Source organism: Typha latifolia, chromosome 3 (assembly GCF_019914945.1).
Source record: "Typha latifolia isolate L0001 chromosome 3, TyphaL0001v2, whole genome shotgun sequence".
NCBI classification, from domain to species: domain Eukaryota; kingdom Viridiplantae; phylum Streptophyta; class Magnoliopsida; order Poales; family Typhaceae; genus Typha; species Typha latifolia.
In genome coordinates, this window is record NC_133088.1 from 1618506 (window position 1) to 1637534 (window position 19029).

Here is a 19029-nt window from a genome sequence, read left to right on the forward strand (position 1 = left end):
TCATGCTTAAAAATTTAACTCGAAAACATTCGTACAATATAAGCTGTGCGTCATAGTCTTTTTTGGATTGCATTTTATCGATTGAATGCCTAACAAAGTATTACGAAACTCTTTAGAGGCCTTCTTTTCAGAGTTTCAGATATTTATTATGGATATATCTCATCTGTACAGTATTTATCAATGTTTTAGTTACAAAAACCAATTACCATAATAGGATTCAGAGGTGGGAGAGATGCAAGGAAAACAGTCATCTCAGACTATATTGTTATCATTTCGATGATTGTTCAAAAATACAAAGCATGAACCTGTATTTGAAGGCAATACAAAAGTGACCAAATGGACCAATAAGTATCACTAAAAATACTGGCTAGGTTAAACACCTGAGAAGCATAACATAGCTCCAAAATTCTATGGAATCATATCCATCAGTTATGAGGTATCTACAATATTCTGATTGTTTTTCTTCTTTTGAGGAAGGCAAAGTTCTGATGAACCTCATTCTCATGAAATAGAACTCTTCTACTTCTAAAAAGACAGCAATCTGTATGTCCGTTGAGCCAGATATCATATTAGTTTTTGTGCAGCAGGTTCCAAAATAATTTTCAGCAACCTGACTGGAGGCAAGCCGCACCAAATATAGATTGACTGTCAAACCAAGTGTACCGCTTTTATAGAGTAGTATCACGGTTTATCCAATGACACTTCACCTTCTCTTAGCAAATTTTGGGTTTTTGCACATACGGATGCTTGAGGGAGTAACCTCTACTAGTTCATCCTCTGCAATGTATTCTATACAATCGTCCAAACTGTAACTTAAGGGTGTGTCGAGAACCACTGCACAAAGAAAGAAAGATCAATTAACAAATATTCAGTGGTTTTGGCTGAAGGAAAAGCATAGAAAACTACAATTTAATAGAGCCAGAAGTTCCGAACGTTTGAATGAAGTTTTAAGCCACAGAACAATATTTCTTTTGTAAAGTGAAATGCACATACTAGACAAATGCCATGCACATCAGGGGATCATATGATTGTGGTACACTGATGAACCAACATAATGGAACATATTAATCGATAGAGAGTAGGCTAACCGTTGATTAGACATAGGAGCTAGCTCTCTCCGATACATAAGTTTGATATTAGACCAACCCTCTCAAAAAATGGGTCATAAATAGATCAAACCACGGACAACAATGGATCAAAGCAAGCACACCAAAATGCAATCCTAGGCTAAACATAGGAACTAGCCTCCTCTGATATGTAAGTTACACATATGAGCTAACCTTCTTAAAAATATGAGCCACAAATAAGCTAAATCATGAGCTACAATGGATTAAAATAAGCACAACACAATTTATTTTAATTTGCGGTCACAAACACTTGAACCCATGACTTCATGCCACGGGTGGGCCCATTCCTACCACTGCACTGTAGTGGTGGTTGTATGATGAAACATATTTACCTACGATCAAATAATTAATTGCTGAAAGTTAATTGATAGAAACTACTCCAAGCATTAATGGAACAAAAGCTTGTTTTTTGCCATGTATAAACTCCTACATTAGATGTATCATCTGCTTGGCGAAGATATGGCAAAACAATACTTTAAGGATTGATAGAATGTGGTCTTGTTTTTCTAATGACAGGTATTATGATCGCATTTTGGGATTAGGGAGTGAGGAATCTTCAAGGAGAAACAGTATAATTCTTCCAACAGTATTCAGATTCAGACGGTGAGAATAAAAGCCATACCTGTCTGTTCCTTGTTGGAACGAACGTTTGTTGCAGCCTTCTTCTTGCACACATTAAGTGACAAATCCCCAGGTCGTTGATGGATACCCACTATCTGACCTTTGTACACTTCCATACCTGGACTAATAAACATCTGCCCTCTTTCTTGTGCACTAAAAAGAGCATAGGAAGTAGTAGTGCCATCTTCAAAAGCAACCTGCACAATTTTCTAGAGCTCAGATTTTTGGTATATTCATCAACTGCAAAATCAATCTAAATGACAGAACAAGCTACAATTTCAAAATGCAGATTGCAGACTTTACCAAGGAACCCTGGTCACGTGTGCTGATATCTCCAGCCCATGGTCCATAGCTATCAAAGATTGTGTTTAGAACAGCTGTGCCCCGAGAAGCTGTTAGGATTGAATTTCGCAAGCCTAGAAGGCCCCTGGTTGGAATCTTGTACTTTAATAATGATGTTCCCTCCGACCTATGAGAAAAAAGGGTTCATTATATTCACGACCAAGGTTAGTTACTGTGGATGAAGACAAGTTTGTATCACAAAGGATCATGGATATGACAGCACAAATTTTGACAGAAAAGCTGACGACTGATGAGTAGTAGAAAAGATAATCATAGATAAAAAAAGTAGGAGTTAAATGTATGCACAAGGCAGGGCTTCAAGAGTCTATAAGACAGATGAATCCTCATATTGATGCTCATTTTATTCTATAACATGGACGTAATGTTTTCTTTTGGTGACAACTATAGCTTAACATCCAAAACAATGCTAAAGTAAAGAGAAGTCACGGTACAGTGAGTTTATTCATGAACTACTGCAAGCTCAATTAGAGGAATTTCATAAATCCATAGATATGAGACAGACCCACTCCCTTGCATGTCAAACATTTGCCCGCGCCTTCTTCCTAGAAGTTCAACAACTGGTCCCATGTATTCTTCAGGAACCTCAACTGTAGCAATCTGCAGTGCAGAACAAAACCATAAAAATTTGCATGCTTTGAAGTAAAGAAATCAGAAGGCTATATAGTTGGTAAAATTTTCTCAGAATTTCTTTTCTTCTAAAAGTTGCATTTTTATGATGATTTTTTCTAATGGAAACTATACCTCAAAAGGCTCCAGCAGTTTATCATCTATCCTTTTGTTTATGACCTTTGGCGGTCCCACCATAAACTCATATCCTTCTCTTCGCCTGGATATATCTATGCATAGTGAGTCATAAATATTGTTAAAGCAACTTTTAAAAGTGGAAAAGCTTGTTCTGTACATGTTTTCAATCAAGATGGTGATATGCAGTGTGCCCCTTCCACTAACAATAAATGTATCAGCTGTCTCACCATCTTCCACTTTCATGGCCAAATTTCTCTCAATCTCACGATACAGCCTATCTCGAAGATTTCGGCTAGTCACATATTTCCCCTGAAATATAAATTAATATTGATGAAATATAGTTCTATGGAAAAAATCTAAAATTGTAGTACGAGAATAAGCCACATCAATCTATGTGAGGAGACTTCAACATTCTAAAAAAAAATTTATACAAAGAAATAATTCCAGTGCAATGAATTGTGTGCAGAACTTTTCCTTGTTTCAACTTACAAGTTTTACATAATTGTGAGGAAGTAAGGAGGTAGTTTTATAGCCTACATTCGCCAATGCAATTGTATCGCAGTTTCTTTTTATGAAGATGCAGTATTGTCAAATCCAGTTTTTGGTTGGAGCAAATATAACCATGCGTCAGGCACTTCACATGCTGCAACAAGCAACGAGCTGACGCATAGCATATGCTACAAAGTCTAGAGGTCTTCTGCTTGACAGTAATTGTTCCATACATGTGCTATGTTAAGGAAACCTAACATAGCCTAGAAACTGCTGGTCATGGGCATGATGTTGGATAAATTTTGCAATTCAGCTCTAAACATGATATATGCCGGCTGGCACAATCGTATCTCATAATGCTAATCTCTAGTGTTTCTATATAGTTTAGCTATATCATTCAAATCTAATTTTATCTTCTTTAAGTAATTAGCTACATGGTCAATAGCTTAATTTATTTCACATATATAGTTATTATGTATAACTATTTGAACAATGAATTATTTAAATAAAGTATTATAATTACCAATAAATTATAATAGTTACTTTTTTACGTTGGCAATATCATAATAGTTTTACAAGTAGCAACTATCTTGAGCAAGTTATTCATCTTATATTTCCTAAATCTGAAGAAAACTCCAAGTTACCTCTCGGCCAACAAAAGGTGCAGTATTGATAGAGAAAGACATTCTAACTGTTGGCTCCTCAACTTTAATGGCAGGCAATGGCTTCCCAGAACTTTTATCAGCTATTGTTTCCCCAATCTGCATAATGTAGTTTTATAAAATATCACTTCTGCATGGGGATGTAGCATAAAAAGTTCAATTTTCCAAGTTGAAAATGACTAGCAGTTAGTTGCAGGAACAAATATACTAACCATTATATCATTTATGCCACATACTGCACAAATGTCACCAGCTTCCACGCTCTCAACTGGAACCCTTGTGAAGTTTTCATAAACAAAAAGCTCACTTACTTTCCCAAACCTACAAGCGTCATCTGATGTACAAACCTAAAAACATAATGTAATTTAAAATCAGTTGCCTCAGCTCTTTAAACGAGCTGTCTGCATGGATACCAAGAAATACATTTGTTTTCCCTAACATAAAACAAATGGCCAAGAATCTTTGCAATTAACCACCACGGAAGGCACACAAACTTAGTTGTGGATGGAGAAAGGATATCCAGGCAAGATTTTTACGAAGTTAAATAAGTTATTAAAAAAATTGGAAAAATCCATCTAATCCATAACAAGAAAAAGAAATCTATCATAAAAGTATAAAAAAAAAAAGAATAGCCAATTCCATGGTGCCAGGAGCACTTTAAAATGGTGAGGAACCCTAGTGGACAAGAAGAACCGGACCCCAAAAATAATGTAAAAGTACAGATATTGTTATGGTGTATCCAACACTTTAACATGATGATGAACCTATTTGTAATAAAGACTAATGAGAAAAAGTAGTATTACAGTTCGAATATTCACATTAGCAGCAGCTGGTGATAGGATGATAGCCTTTCAGGAAAACAGAAAATATCAAAAAAAATAGCTAATCAACTTATACCTTCACGTCCATTCCTCGCTGCAATACCCCAGCATGCAATCGTCCAATTGCAATCCTCCCTTTGTGCTCATCATACTCAGTACTCGTTACCTGTAAAGTAACATTATGATTAACTATAAGATTGCAAACTAGTAGCTTTCCTGGGATGATATTCATGCCAATACAAAGTTTTCATCCTCTAAATAATTAAAGAAAAATCTTAAATACACAGAGTTGGTTGATCTTGTTACAATAAATAGATAATATACTTTCCAAAGGAAGCATAAGACTAAAATATTGTAAAACTTTCATTTAAGCATCCTATGTAAAGATGCAGCCCTGAATCCTGATTATAATTTAACTAATAAGTCTAAATGCCATGTAATAACATTTTATTTGTAAAATAAGCTTATTTAAACTCAAATTTGTAATCTAAGAGTCAGCTAATTCAAATTTTCTTAATTTATGTCCTTAGATCTCCAGTGAAATAATATTTTTAAATCCATACAAATCTAAAATAGGTATACAGATGGGCAAAATACTTATTCTAATTGAAAAGGACAGGAAAAAGACCTATTTCTTCATGAAAATCAAATGTAACTAGGAGCACTACAATGAGTACAATCTATGTTATATTGAATACTATCGATGACTTCTAGAAGAAACTTCCAGTAACATAGCATCAAGATGAAGGAAAACATTACAGGAAAAACAAATTCATAAAAGAGGATACGGTTAACAACTCACAAGCAATTGCAGTGCACCATCTTTATCAATACGAGGTTCCGGTATGCATCTAAGAATAGCCTCAAAAAGTGGTCCAAGATCATCGGCCAGGTTCTCTGGAGATAGTCCTGCCTTCCCTTTGATTCCACTAGCATAAATCACTTGGAAGTCACACTGCATGGATCAGGATTATCATAAGTATGTGTAGTCTAAAGAAAATTGCATCCTCAGATTTATGATTTCATTCTCTATAGGAGAAGCTAAATAAAGCATGAAGCAAGGGTAGAAACTTGACAGATTTACCTGCTCGTCAGTTGCATTTAAGTCAATAAAGAGTTCAAATGTTGAATTGATCACAAAATCTGGACGAGCTGAAGGCCTGTCAATCTTATTAACTACCACCACAACAGCATGTCCAAATTCTAAAGCTTTCTTGAGAACAAATCTAGTCTGTGGCATTGGCCCCTCCACAGAATCTACCTACATATAACAGAGCACTGAGCATCATTTGAGTGTCATATCAGAAAAGATTAGATGCTAAACAAGACAAAAAGTTTCAAGACAATAGAAGCATTTTCCACTGCACAGGCAATAGCATGATTTAGTTTAGTTAATAAAAATGAATCTGTGTAATACCACTAGAAGAACTCCTTCAACCATGTTAAGAACACGTTCCACCTCCCCACCAAAGTCAGAATGCCCTGGAGTATCGATAATATTTATCTTAGTACCCTTGTAGGATATAGATGTATTTTTGCTAAGTATTGTAATCCCTCTTTCCCGTTCCAAGTCATTTGAGTCCATTATTCTTTCCTGTATAACTTGGTTGTCACGAAAGACCTGGGGAGAGGGAAGAAATACGCATAGTTAATACAGGAGGAATGTGCAAACTACGAAGTATGACAGATCAGACTAAGCAATATAATTACTGGGACCAAGCTAGCAGAAAAAAACAAATTGCAGCACTTCTAAGAAGCCTCTAGGACCTATCACGCACTCTAGCTTCAGCTTTCTTTTTTGCATCTAATATCTTCTGTAGTATATGAGGTTGAACTGTTGAATTGCCTTACCTTTAAAAGTAAGGGTACAAATGTTTCCAATTACAAAACTAAAATAATGGAGAACAATAATCATTCTCATGACAGTCGAAGTAAAGATTTGAAAGATGGTCAAATAAAACTGAAGTACTTCCAAGCTCCAGCTTTCAAATAGAAAAATTTTAGATTTACCACACAAAAGTTCATGAAAAACTTGAGCATTTATAGTGTATTTTTGTGTGCTAACCATTAGTCATCTGTCATGTTTAACCTCTTCATGTAGGTGACCAACATGAAGAGGTTAAACAGAACAAAGGTACTAGGTGCAGGATTCTACCTTAGCTTGCTTTAACATTGAATCCACCAATGTTGTTTTTCCATGGTCTACATGAGCAACAATTGCTATATTCCGTACATCTCTTCTAGTCGTCTGTTTTCTCTTCTCCACTGCATTATTAAGCCAGGAAAACACATGATGCTCTTAGAAACTTCTTTGAGAAAAAAGAAAACATTTTATTAAACAATTCAATCTGTTGTCACATATTTCTTAACATCTAATAAATATTTAGCAAAAATAACTTCATCAATATCAGCTCTAAATTGGCAGGAAGTATTACCATCATGGATGGCTCAAAATATACAGTACATTCAACAGTATTTAGAAAAGCATAATGAAAGAAAAGAAACTTCCTTTCATATGTAACTTAATTATCTGATCTTAATAGTGTTCATTCTCTTCTCAGAACTAATCAGGCTAGTTTACTTGGTAGACCTAGAGCAACTTCTTTTAAACATAAAGGCAACAACATAGAAAGGGAATGAAATTTCACACCATTAGACATTTGTCCAACCAATCACCCCCTTAGATGTCTCGATAGGCAGTTACAGCGTAACACCAACATCAAATGAATCAGAAATTTTTTACTTCATCCACTCCTATATCTCAGATGCATGTGAAAGTAATTACATTATGGTAATTTAGGTATCTGATATTGTACCTCTGGAGGTTCCGCCTAAACAACAAATCAATTCATCTTGATTAAAAACATACATGATCATCTTAATTACTTTACAACCCTACATAACAGAGAAGTAGCTCTTGCATCATCCAGTTTCTCTGTCTTCTTTATTCCATTTTCCGATGATAACAATCAAACTCAGCTGTTAATCTAACATGTCGTCACCATAATCCCTAATCACGATATTTATCATAACGTCCAACATATCTTACAACATAAATCAGAACCAGAACAAAAACAAAAAAAAAATCTGCACATGCAATAACCTGAAGCAGCTTCCGTCGTCTGAGACACCGAGCATCTGGCACCCGCTAGCCGACGCGACGACCTCAACCAAAGATCGGAGTTCCGGCATCCACCAACGGCTCGAGATAAACGAAGACTACAGCCAAATATCTCCTTTGACACTCGAATTCTGCTACGGTTAGGGTTAGGGCTAGGGTTTGCGGATATAATAGTAGCAGACGGGGAAGCTCTCAGTGGAGAGCGGAAGCCGACTGCCATTTCCATTTGCTCGCGTACAGAGCGTAGTGGATTTGGCTAGTGAGAGGCTGTAATCGGCTTGAGGTGGGAAATGAGGAGTCTTGGAACTTATATTGTTGAGGTTGGTTGCAAGTGTTCCGCCAGTACTGGTTTAGTATTCGGGGGTCAGATTAAATCGTATCGAATTTGTTCTTATTTTAATATTTGAATTCATATTCGTTTTCTGATAGTTTATACAGATAGATACGGATATAAGATAAAGAATAGTTCCGAATCAATATTCCATTTAGTTTAAAACATTATGAAACTAGTAATAAAAAAATTCTGTTTACTTTATATGAATATCTAATCTAGTTATCGTATCTATTTATTAATTATATATATATATATATATATGTCAGTAATTATATCACAAGTTATTATAAATTCAGAAAATAAATGTGGATATATTCAATATGTGATACCTTATTATACTTAATGGATATAATATTTTAATTTACTATCACATCATTATCTGAATTTGAATTTGTGTTTAAAAAAAATTATAGCTATAAATACAAGTTTACTATTATCTAATTTGTATACCATCTATTTTCACTCTCAAAATATGAAAACCAAGCGCACAAAAGTGATAGTAAATATTTTTTTATAACTAAAAAGGTTATAGAGTTTACTCTAATAAATAATTATTATAAAAAAAAGTTACTTAATAATTTAGCTTACTAATTCAACTCGGTTGATGAGCAATTTAGTACAGCGGCTTAGTGTGAATATTAGTTTATTCAAAGTAATAGCTCGATGATGCACACAGTTTTTAAGCCTAGACTAGATTATTTAGTAAATTAGTTAAATCTGAATGGTAGAAGCTAAATGCATTGAATTGAATGGTAAAATAAATAAAAAATAGTTAATTAAACTATTATAGAGTTCCGGAGGTACACGAAGAAAAAGAGATGACGTGGATGCTGTAGGTTTATAGAAACAAAAGATAGGCTCAGGTTTCCCAGCTGCTGTTGTGGTTGGATTGAAATCGCCGAAAAAGAAAGTGCCAAAAGCATACCGTTTATTTAAAGAGTATTATTGGCAGTGTCTTTTTTTTTATTTTCTTTTTATTTTCATTTGACATTTTTAACTATGTGAAAATATATTGCTTGGAAGCAAGATTGGTGATTGATATGAAATTATTTGCTGATACTCGGTTTAACTATTTTTTATATTTTAATATGAATGCGTAAAATGATTAGGATAATTTAGATAGTTTTAATTTACCCGAGGTATTATATATTACAATAATTTTTTCACCGACCTATCTTACCATGGGATTATCATTTACCAGCAACTCCGATTTCCTTTTAAGAGACGCGATCTAGACGAAGATCCGAGAGAGAGAGACGAAGGTTTTGGGAGCGATGGAAGCAGCAGCGAGAGCGGAGAGAGAGGAGACGAGTGCGATTTGGAGCTCGACCACGAATTGGATCCTCTCCGAGGGATCACTCGAGTCTTCCATCTCCTTCGAGACCTCCGATGAGGACGCACCCCCCTTAGTATCGAGCGGTTTGCTCCTCCAGAGGCCGCCGGAGGAGGATTCCTCGCCGTGCGAGGTCACCAGTGAGTTCTGGATCTTTACCTCTTCCTTCTTGTTCTTCTTCTTTTGACTTCTTGTTGATGGTGTATTTCGATCGAATTGGGTCGGATTTGTTTGCTTGTTAGTTTAGGGGTAATGATTCATAAGATTAACATAGAGATGAGATCGGAGATGGTTATTAAGGATTTGGGTTTATTAGATTTTTCTTTCACGCTGAATTTGATCTATTTCATCTCCTTTTTCTTTTCAGACCATCTCAAGTTGTCCTCGTATTCTCTCTTGTTAAAGCCGCATAAATGTTGTTACTGTAAAATCAGGAAGGCAGTTTGCTAACTCCTTTATGTTCCCAATTGTGTTTTGATTGTCCTAGTTGCCATATAATTTCTAACATCTTTCAGCAATCTGTGGTAGTATCAGAGTTCTGTAATTTGACTTTCCAGATTTTTTTTTTGTGGCTTTGACAGAAAATTGGAAGGCGCAAATACGTTAGAACTTAAAATTTCAAGGGCGTAGATTCCAAAGTTCTGCACACAAAAAATAAATATTTTAACCTTGAATGCGTTCAAAGGCGTGTGTGATAACATCAGTACACTAAACACCTCGAGAATAAGATATGATTGCAATATTGCTAATAGATGAATCTTATATGGTCTGTTCATAGATAATTAAGAAGAATACTTAATAGATCATGTTGATCATTACGGTACCGCTTATGGGATTAGTTGGCTCTGCAAAAATCAAGATTTGTTCTATTGTCAGCTTTGGAAAATGTGAAGCATATTAACAAAGTAATGCTTGCTCCCTGCAGATACGGCAACTTTTCATAAGTATTGTCCTTCAAATATGGTAGAACTATTTTGGAAATCATCTCTAAGTTCAATCTTTATTTTCATTTAAGGGATATCTCATCTAATGTCAGCTCTTCTGCAGTCTGTTTCAGGGAGGAACATGAAATTCACAGGGTGTATATTCGGAGCACTGCCCGAGTTTATGAAATATACTATTCCACTGATCTTGGGAATAAGAGCAACGAATATCTATGCACTGTACGTTGTGGTCCTGCTGCTAAAGAAGAGACATCACCGAGTGTTTCTGAGGAAGCTGTTGCTGATAGTGAGAGTTCTTATGATAGAAATATGGAAAAGCATGAAATTTTGGTTCGGAACAGTAGCAGCAATAGTGATGAGGATGGTTGGGTGGAAGTGAAGGTTCCTGATTCACCCCTCGGGAATGATCCAGCTAATTCAACTCCCTCCACAAACATTCAGGTAACTTTCCTCCTGCTTCCATCAACTCATGAAGGGTCATATGCATGTGTAAATCTCTGTTTCACTGTTTCCAACTTTGTATCTGGCAGATGCATTATGAAGCAACAGCTGAAATTTCAGATGCTTGCCCTTGTGTGTCCCTTACGCTGCGTCTGCTGTCACTTCAAACAAAGACATCTGTTCATGTAGAGGAGATTTACATATTTGCTGATCCTGTTGAATCCCCTTCTCAAGGATCTCCTGTCAGTGCTGCAGGAAAGTTTGGAGGAAGTTCTTTATTGGCCATGCTTGTCCCTAATCTTCTGCATTTGCCCAAATCAGAGACTAGTAGAATACATGACAAATATTTTTCTATTGATCCAGACGTGCAAAATTCTCAATACTCTACAGAGAGAACATCAAAGTTTAGTAGCTCAGTCACAGCAAGTACAAGGATGGGAGAAGCAGAATCTGATATGAAGAATTCACAGTTCAAGTCTGCGCAGGAATTACTTGACATAAAACAAGTTGATGGTCATTTGGGATCTGGTGTGAAGCTAATTGTTCAAGAAGCATACCCTAGCATGGAAAATAAAAGGTTGGGCTCAGTGACCAAGGAGACCAAGGTAATGGAGAACACGGAGATGGAATTGAACCAGAAAATAACAGATCCAGATCAGATACCTAACCCTGTTACTAATGAAAATAATCTAGCCTCTGACCGTGTAGAGAAGATGTTGGACAAGCTGGTTTCCAAAGTAGAAAAGATAGAATCATACTGTTCAAGATTTGAGGAGAACATGATGAAGCCCCTTGGTTGCATTGAGAAAAGGCTTCAACATCTGGAGCAGCATTTCGGTGCATTTGTGGTTGAAATTCAGTCTTTACAAAGAGGTCCTTGTTCAAGCATGTCAGGTCCTTCATGTGATAAATTTGACTCGCAGAAAAAAGGCTGCAATAGTTCATGCATGTTTAGGGAGAATGCTGCTTTCCATGGCTCATCATTACCAGCTGATGTTTACAGAGATTCTGTTGCTGAATCTAAAGTATCTGCTGGTCGGGTTGTTGAGGCACCTTATTTTTCTGGTGAAGATTCTTGTGATTCACAATTACGACCTGAGGATGTTTCAGGTCCCTTGTACAGACCTAAGAGGGCTGGAGGTCTGGTTTTTAAGGCGCCTGAATTCTCTAGTGAAGAGTTTGATCCATCTATGCCAGTTGATTTTGTTGCTTCATTGGCAGAACCTAAAATGTCCCCAGGTCTGGTTGTTAAAGCTCCTGAATTCTCTACTGAAGATGATGAATGTTCCAACTACGATGATACATTGGATACAGGTGATGTTGGTAGCTTCAAACGTAGAAAACACCAAACCATTGATGATGCATTATCTTCAGCTTTGGCAGCATTCCTTGACTCAACTGGATTCACATCTTCCATGTCTAATCAAAGTTTTTTGAACACGCTTCATGAGTTTCCTAAGGGTAGTAACTGTCACTCTGGTTCTTCCTTCCATCCTGACAGATCTGATAATGAAGCCGATAATTCTTACTCGTCTAAGTGTGTTTCCAGCACATCGGTTGAGGTAAACAACAAATCTTCTTTTGGTTCCTCGCTATCATCTGATGAGGTTGAGGCAATTCTTGATACTTCTCTAACTAAATCTGAGTTGGAGAATAAGGGTTGTGATAAAACCGATGCAGTAAAGAATGATGCTACCTTTGACTCATTGTTATCGACTGGTAATATGCAATCAATATTGTTTCCCTTCCAAGAGTCTTCTGGTTTGCTCGTCTCAGTCCCTGAACTTCCTGAAGAAGACAAACTTGCAAACTGTTACAGTTCTCCAGATTCGGATGTGCATGTTTGCCTGAACAATCAAGAGTTGCTGCCCACTGATGGTGCACCTGCTTTAGATGTGGACACCTTTCTAACCTCAAAAAAGATCAACCCTGAAAACCAAAGGTCAAATTTATTGGACTCCCCTTCTGAGCTCTTTATCGCTGCTGCTGAAACTGAGCCTCCTCCAGCTGCCGGAGTTACCAGTGAGGGAGTTGATACTCTCTGTAATGAAAACTATGAAAACAACAGCAAAGATGAGAACGATTTGAATAGTATTTCATGCATCTTACTTCCTGATGGTACGTTTGAGAAAAGTAAGCATGAAAAGATAAGTGATGAGGAGACACCATTGGAGGTGACTACTGAAGTATCAGCCAACTTAATAGCTTTTGAGCATGGTTTTGAACAAAGAGACCAGGTTGCTAACTGGTACGGAGGGAGTTCAATAGAGACACTTAGAGATGCGGGTCTTTTCGTGAAAGATCTACTTCACTCTACAGATGGTAGTTTTAGTGAAGGTCAAAAGAACACATGGCAAGGTAGCATTTCTCTTATTGAGAGTGATGATGAAGAAGCTGCAAATGATAATCTTAGCATTAACCAGTTTGTTAGAGGATGGAATGAAGAGAGCAGCATGGACTCGAGCTTTGATAAAAATGATTTCCAAAACAAAGTTCAGATTGATGAATCAGACTGGAGCAGCACAGATTCCTTAATGGGAGTCTCCGGCCAAGCAGCTGATATCTATAGAAGCATTCAATTCTCAATTGCAAGTGGTGTGCGCCAAGGTTCCACTGCAGATGACCCGCATTCCATCGAATGTCAAGTTGAAAGGTCAAGAGAGGAGCTTCAAAGAGCCTTTAACTCGATGGTGGATAATGGGGATCCTATTTTGGATTTCAATTTCATAGCAGAAAGAACTTGCGAAAGAGATCTTCCACTTGAAGTCTTGCTGGGCCAAACATCAGATTCTGAGGTGCAAGTCTCCAAGGATGATGTCAATGATGGTACCATTGCAGCTCAACTTGGTTCATCTTCATGGCCGAGGACAAGTAGCTCAGTTGTGGATCAGCATTTGATTGACATGGAAGATCTTCCAGTTGCACCTGAGGCTTCTCATGCAAGCAGAAACAACGAACAATTCTCAAGCCTTATATGAGAGAATATACTGAACTATTGTACAGCTGATATATTAGGCTGATGGCACCACCCATCAGCCGGATTACTTGGTAACTACTGTATAATTGTTCATTTCACCTTTTGCCACTCTTTTTTTTTTGGTTCTTATTGATGTTTTATGTAAATATGTGATGTTGCGTACGATGATATTTAACATTCTGACTACGGATTTCGTTATTGGTGTCCTTTTGTTACTCGTCAATGAACAGGATATATATATATGATTTCCTGATCGTTGATGTCTCTAAAAGTCAAGATATTAATATATTATTATTATTATTATTATTATTATTTGTACTATTTTATCTGCATAATTAAGTGGGATTCGGATTGGAACCGTCGAATACGAGTCTACTATACAGTATGGGTCCAAGTCAGCCCAATATTAGCCCTATTGGTAGGCTTGCTAGATGTGCAAAAGGGACTCGTCCCAGCCTAATCTTCTTTAGCCTTATGTTGGCCCAATAATTAGCTCTACAAAAAGCTGCACGCCAAATACCCAGCAAACGTATACGCGTCCACTAATATACTTCATATTGGGTTTGCTAGGGGTGTCACACTGTCACCTCATTTTACTTTGCTCTGGAATCTGGATAATATTATAATAACCAAAGAAAGAGCATCACATCGATCAAGACTCGAGAATCGAGTTAGAAAGAAACCTTGTCCCAGTTCCGTTGGGCATCCAATGGAACGCAAAAGGACAAGCATCATTTCCATCTTAATCACCTTACAGTTTTCCTTAACAGCTCTTCTCAACTCTCTCTGTCTTGATCACATGTTGAGTGTGGTCAAAGTCCTCACACCAGAGAACGATGACTATATCTCCGGCGACGTCGAATTCTGTGACATCCACGCGTTTAACTCCTGGCAGCAACCGATCGCTGGCTCCTTCTGTAGTTAACGACGCAGCCCTCGGCGATCAATGTTTCTCGGCGGTCGTCGCGGAATCCGCCATGCACCAGGATGATGGCAACGTAAGCATGGCTAGGATTGGGGAGGCTGACGATAACCCCCCAATGCCGTCTCCTAGCCGTGCTGCGCCGCCGGCGGAGGAGGTGTTAATTGGTATGGAGAGAGTTCAGAAGACACACTTAGAGATGAGAATCTTTTAATGACAGACCTACCTCACTCTACAAATTAATGGCGGGTTTTAATGAAGCTCAAAAGAACACCTTGCACAGTAGCATTTCTCTTATCGAAAGTGACGATGAAGAAAGCTGCAAATGATGGCCTCATCACAGATTCCTTATTGGGAGCTTCGAGCAATACTTGGGAGCCCTGATTCCTTGCTTGTTTTCCCTTTTTTTTTTTTCTTTTTTTTCTTTTTTTTCCTTTTTTTTTTTTTTTTTTTTTTGAGAGGAAGTTCACAGATATTTTTTATATCTGAATAATAGTACATTAATTACCCGAGGGTGGATCACTTCAGTCACGCAAGTTTTAGATTAGAAGGCTAGCAAAGTAAAAATTATATAGAAAAGTGATGAAAATATAAACTATTATCAAAAATTTCCCCAAAACTTAAAGTCACTTTAAGCTCGAGGTCGACTAGGAATAATTCAATATATCGTGGTATATTTCATTGATTATATATTATGGAATTAATATGTTATCCAAAAATAATCCCTCGAAATCTTTCATGTTATTCCTCGTTTGGTGTCAATTTTCTCGTGCTCTTTATGTTAATTAGTACGAGAAAGCTCTTCTCGCTTTATAAATAAGGTATTCTGTCGCACTTTTTTCTCTTTTAAAATGTTTAAAGTAAGAGAATCCATTATTTTATACCTTCCTTGTATACGTCATGATTTTTTTTTCTCTTTAATGTTAATACAAGAATCGATGCTTGCTTCATAGTGTCATATTTTAGATATTCCATTAAACCTAAGGGCACAAATTTGTACCTAATTCTCTTTAGAAAAAGTTAAAACGAAAGAGTACTGCCGACATTTCAACTATACCTGCTGTTCTGTTTTCTTGTTCTGTTTTATGTTTGTAAGAGAAGCCCTACTTGCATCCCATTACAACTATACCTGCTGGCATTGGCAGCCCTAGCTAGATTGTGAAAGGCACATCAAAATCCCGGTTCGCACTATTGCAATCTCTTGGTAGCTGGTGAGCTTTTCTTTCTCTTCTTCAATTTTTATCTTCCATCTTCCAGCTACTAATAAGAACGCCCTCTTTGTTTTTCGCCCATTTTTCTTGATATCTTAAGGCAAAGATAATAGTGTTGATAGGCAACGGACAATAAATCCATTGCATCTTCTCATTGATGTGCATTGCACATTTGCATCACGCCAACTGAAAATGAAACATAAGGATTGACGTAATTGCAGTTTTAATTAAGAAGAAAACTTTTGCCGACGAAGGGTGGAAGATGACAGAAAAGCTATAGAAATCAGAATATAATGATTATATGATGGAGAAGGATTCAAATTTTTTTTTTAATCTCATTCAGCTTTATTTTCAAAAATCTTCTCTTTGCAGCATATGTGCAGATCGGTCCGTAATGAAAACGAATTAAATAGAGCTCAACCTAGTAATGAGCATATCTTCTCCCACTGGTTAACTGCCAAAATTAAAGACATAAGTTTTTGGAGAAAAAACGTCCTCTAAAACCCCTTTAATTTAGATCTTTCTCTAACTGAAGAATTTTCTAACTAATTCTGCTGTTCGTTCTTCAAAAATAAATAAATAAATAGAAGGATACTTTAAAGGTTTAAAAAAAAAGAAAATAAGATGAAAATGTTAATATTGTGTATGTATCTATATACTATTCAGAGAGATATATTTGATCACAGGCTCTCACAGCTTTAATTGTTTGTCATATGTTCTCACTATCATGCTGAATGTTCTGATTGAAGTAGTGCGACCTCTTCCTTCCAAATATTTCGTCAGATCGTAGGAGTATTCTTGCTTGATACTTGGTAGTTAATATTGAAGGGCGAGGATAAGGGTAGCTGCAGAGATGGCCGCGGAGGAACCTGGAGCTGTAATAATAGACATCAACGAAAGGCTGGTGAATGCTATTAAACAAAACCTCAACGCCGTCTGTGGTGATCAAGAGATCGAGGCAGAGAATTTCACCATCTTTCGTGTCCCTGCCTACATTCGACGTATCAACGAGGACCTCTTTGAACCCCGGCTTGTCTCCATCGGCCCATATTACTGTGGCAGCAGGAACCTTCTAGCAATGCAAGAGCATAAGTGGCGATATCTTCGAGACTTTCTCGCTCGGAACAGCGACAACAGCATTGAGGACTGTGTCAGTAAAATAAGAGACTTAGAAGCACGCGCGCGGAGATGCTATTTCGAGCCCATCAAGCTTGAAAGTGATGACTTTGTGGAAATGTTGCTTCTGGATGGATGCTTCATTATCGAGTACTTCCTCAAATTGGACGAGTGCTCTGAAGACACTACGTTTGAAGTTTATTGGATGTCGCCGCGTGTAGCGAATGACTTGCTCATGATAGAGAACCAAATTCCCTTTTTTGTACTTCAAAGTTTGTACGCTCTTCTTGTTCGCTCCAGTGCTACAACTAGCGCTTCTAGTTCGGGAGACCAAAGCACCTTCGTGAAGATTGTTCGTAAATCCATGACTCAATATGACGATCATATTTCTGATGAGTTAATAGCAAGTGATCAAGAAATATATCACATATTACATCTTTATCACCTCTCTTTCGTGCCGAAGCCACCGAATCCAGAGCAGGACCCACTCCATGGCAGGAAAAGAAATCTTCTTCAGATGTTAAAACTAAGTCAGGTCTTCTCTTTACTTCTCCAATATTGTCTACGACCAGTACAGGTAACAAGATCGGAAGGATATATTCCATGCGCTACTGAGCTTCGGGAGGCCGGTGTAATATTTAAGAAGAAACCTGAAGGGTTCCTTCTTAGATATAACTTTCCGAGATGGCCTACTCGAGATCCCTTTTCTCTCTATTAACGAGCTCACCAGGTCTCGCTTCATGAACCTTGTCGCCTTCGAGCAGTCCAGCAATCAAGTGAAGAGAAACATGACGTGCTTCGCGATCTTTATGGACCGCATAATCAACACGTCAAGAGATGTTGCGATACTTCAGCAGTGCGGTATTCTCGAGAACCAGTTGGCGACTGATGAGGAGATGGCAATCTTTTTTAACCATCTAAGTTACTGGGCATATATTTTCGAACACGAACACTATCTCGCCGAGTTGTTCACAGATGTGAATCAGTACTGTGACTCATATTGGCATAGGTGGAAGGCAGGGCTGAAGCGGGACTATTTCAGCAATCCATGGACTTTAATTTCATTGGTGGCTGCCATAATTCTTCTTGTTCTCGCCTTCCTTCAGACCGTTTTTACCATCTATCCTTTCTACCACCCTCGATCGTAGCTTTCATCTTATATCTATGTTTTAGTGGTGTCAGCTAGCATTTGATGTACTTGGCTTGATGGAAAAAGCAGAATCTTTCAATCTCACAAGAAGAAGGGACATGTTGAGCTTCTGCATCAGATGAATGCAGGTTGTGCGTTTATTACTGGGCAAGAACAAATAATGCCGAGGCTCAAGCGGGCGAAGCTAATGCTTCAAGGAATTCAATAAAGAGCCGAAAGAACTAATTCAGCTGACTGACTCTGGATACTTCCTGGTTGTTTTTCGTGTAGCGGTTTCCTTTGTTTGGATTGTGGTTCTGTTTGCGTTGCTTGTAGTTGTTTTATTTTTGTGATGCGATATTGTCGTGAGTGTAGTTTTTATGGATGTTGGAACGTTTTCGTAATAAAATTGAGCTTTTATAGCTTTTGCTCAAATAAATAATATTTTAGTGATGGTCTTGTCTGTAAATTATTTCTTTTCGCAAGTGATGTTGTTTGAATTGGAAAATAAATAGAAAAAGAAGGATATATATATTTTATATGTCATTCCAGCGGATAAATTATTACAAAGATCAGGTATTTTGTGGTGACAGGCGGTGCTCTCTTTTCGTTGAAGTACAATCACCAGCACGCGTTTCCTAATCGAAAATTAATTGGAATTGGGTCTAATGGAT

General features: G+C 37.3%; 3 protein-coding genes across 3 annotated transcripts; 2 read left to right on the forward strand and 1 right to left on the reverse strand.

The window, feature by feature from the left end:
* Window positions 1–233: 233 nt before the first annotated feature.
* On the reverse strand, window positions 234–8271 carry LOC140783842 (putative elongation factor TypA-like SVR3, chloroplastic). The gene is made up of 14 exons (XM_073130919.1): window positions 7931–8271; window positions 6983–7092; window positions 6245–6448; window positions 5912–6088; window positions 5630–5782; window positions 4904–4993; window positions 4219–4353; window positions 3989–4105; window positions 3013–3164; window positions 2853–2937; window positions 2614–2708; window positions 2052–2217; window positions 1750–1945; window positions 234–834 (listed from the first exon to the last, which is right to left on the reverse strand). Exons 1-14 carry the CDS (start codon window positions 8172–8174, stop codon window positions 704–706), a joined length of 2055 nt encoding a protein of 684 aa, XP_072987020.1. The 5' UTR covers window positions 8175–8271; the 3' UTR covers window positions 234–703.
* Window positions 8272–9152: 881 nt separating this feature from the next.
* Window positions 9153–14175, forward strand: LOC140783841 (uncharacterized). Its single transcript, XM_073130918.1, has 4 exons — window positions 9153–9221; window positions 9484–9755; window positions 10663–11000; window positions 11090–14175. Exons 2-4 carry the CDS (start codon window positions 9557–9559, stop codon window positions 13976–13978), a joined length of 3426 nt encoding a protein of 1141 aa, XP_072987019.1. The 5' UTR covers window positions 9153–9221; window positions 9484–9556; the 3' UTR covers window positions 13979–14175.
* Window positions 14176–15924: 1749 nt separating this feature from the next.
* On the forward strand, window positions 15925–18797 carry LOC140783402 (putative UPF0481 protein At3g02645). The gene is made up of 2 exons (XM_073130284.1): window positions 15925–16110; window positions 16939–18797. The coding sequence occupies exon 2, from the start codon at window positions 16964–16966 to the stop codon at window positions 17942–17944; it is 981 nt and encodes a 326-aa protein (XP_072986385.1). The 5' UTR covers window positions 15925–16110; window positions 16939–16963; the 3' UTR covers window positions 17945–18797.
* The last annotated feature ends 232 nt before the right edge of the window (window positions 18798–19029 follow it).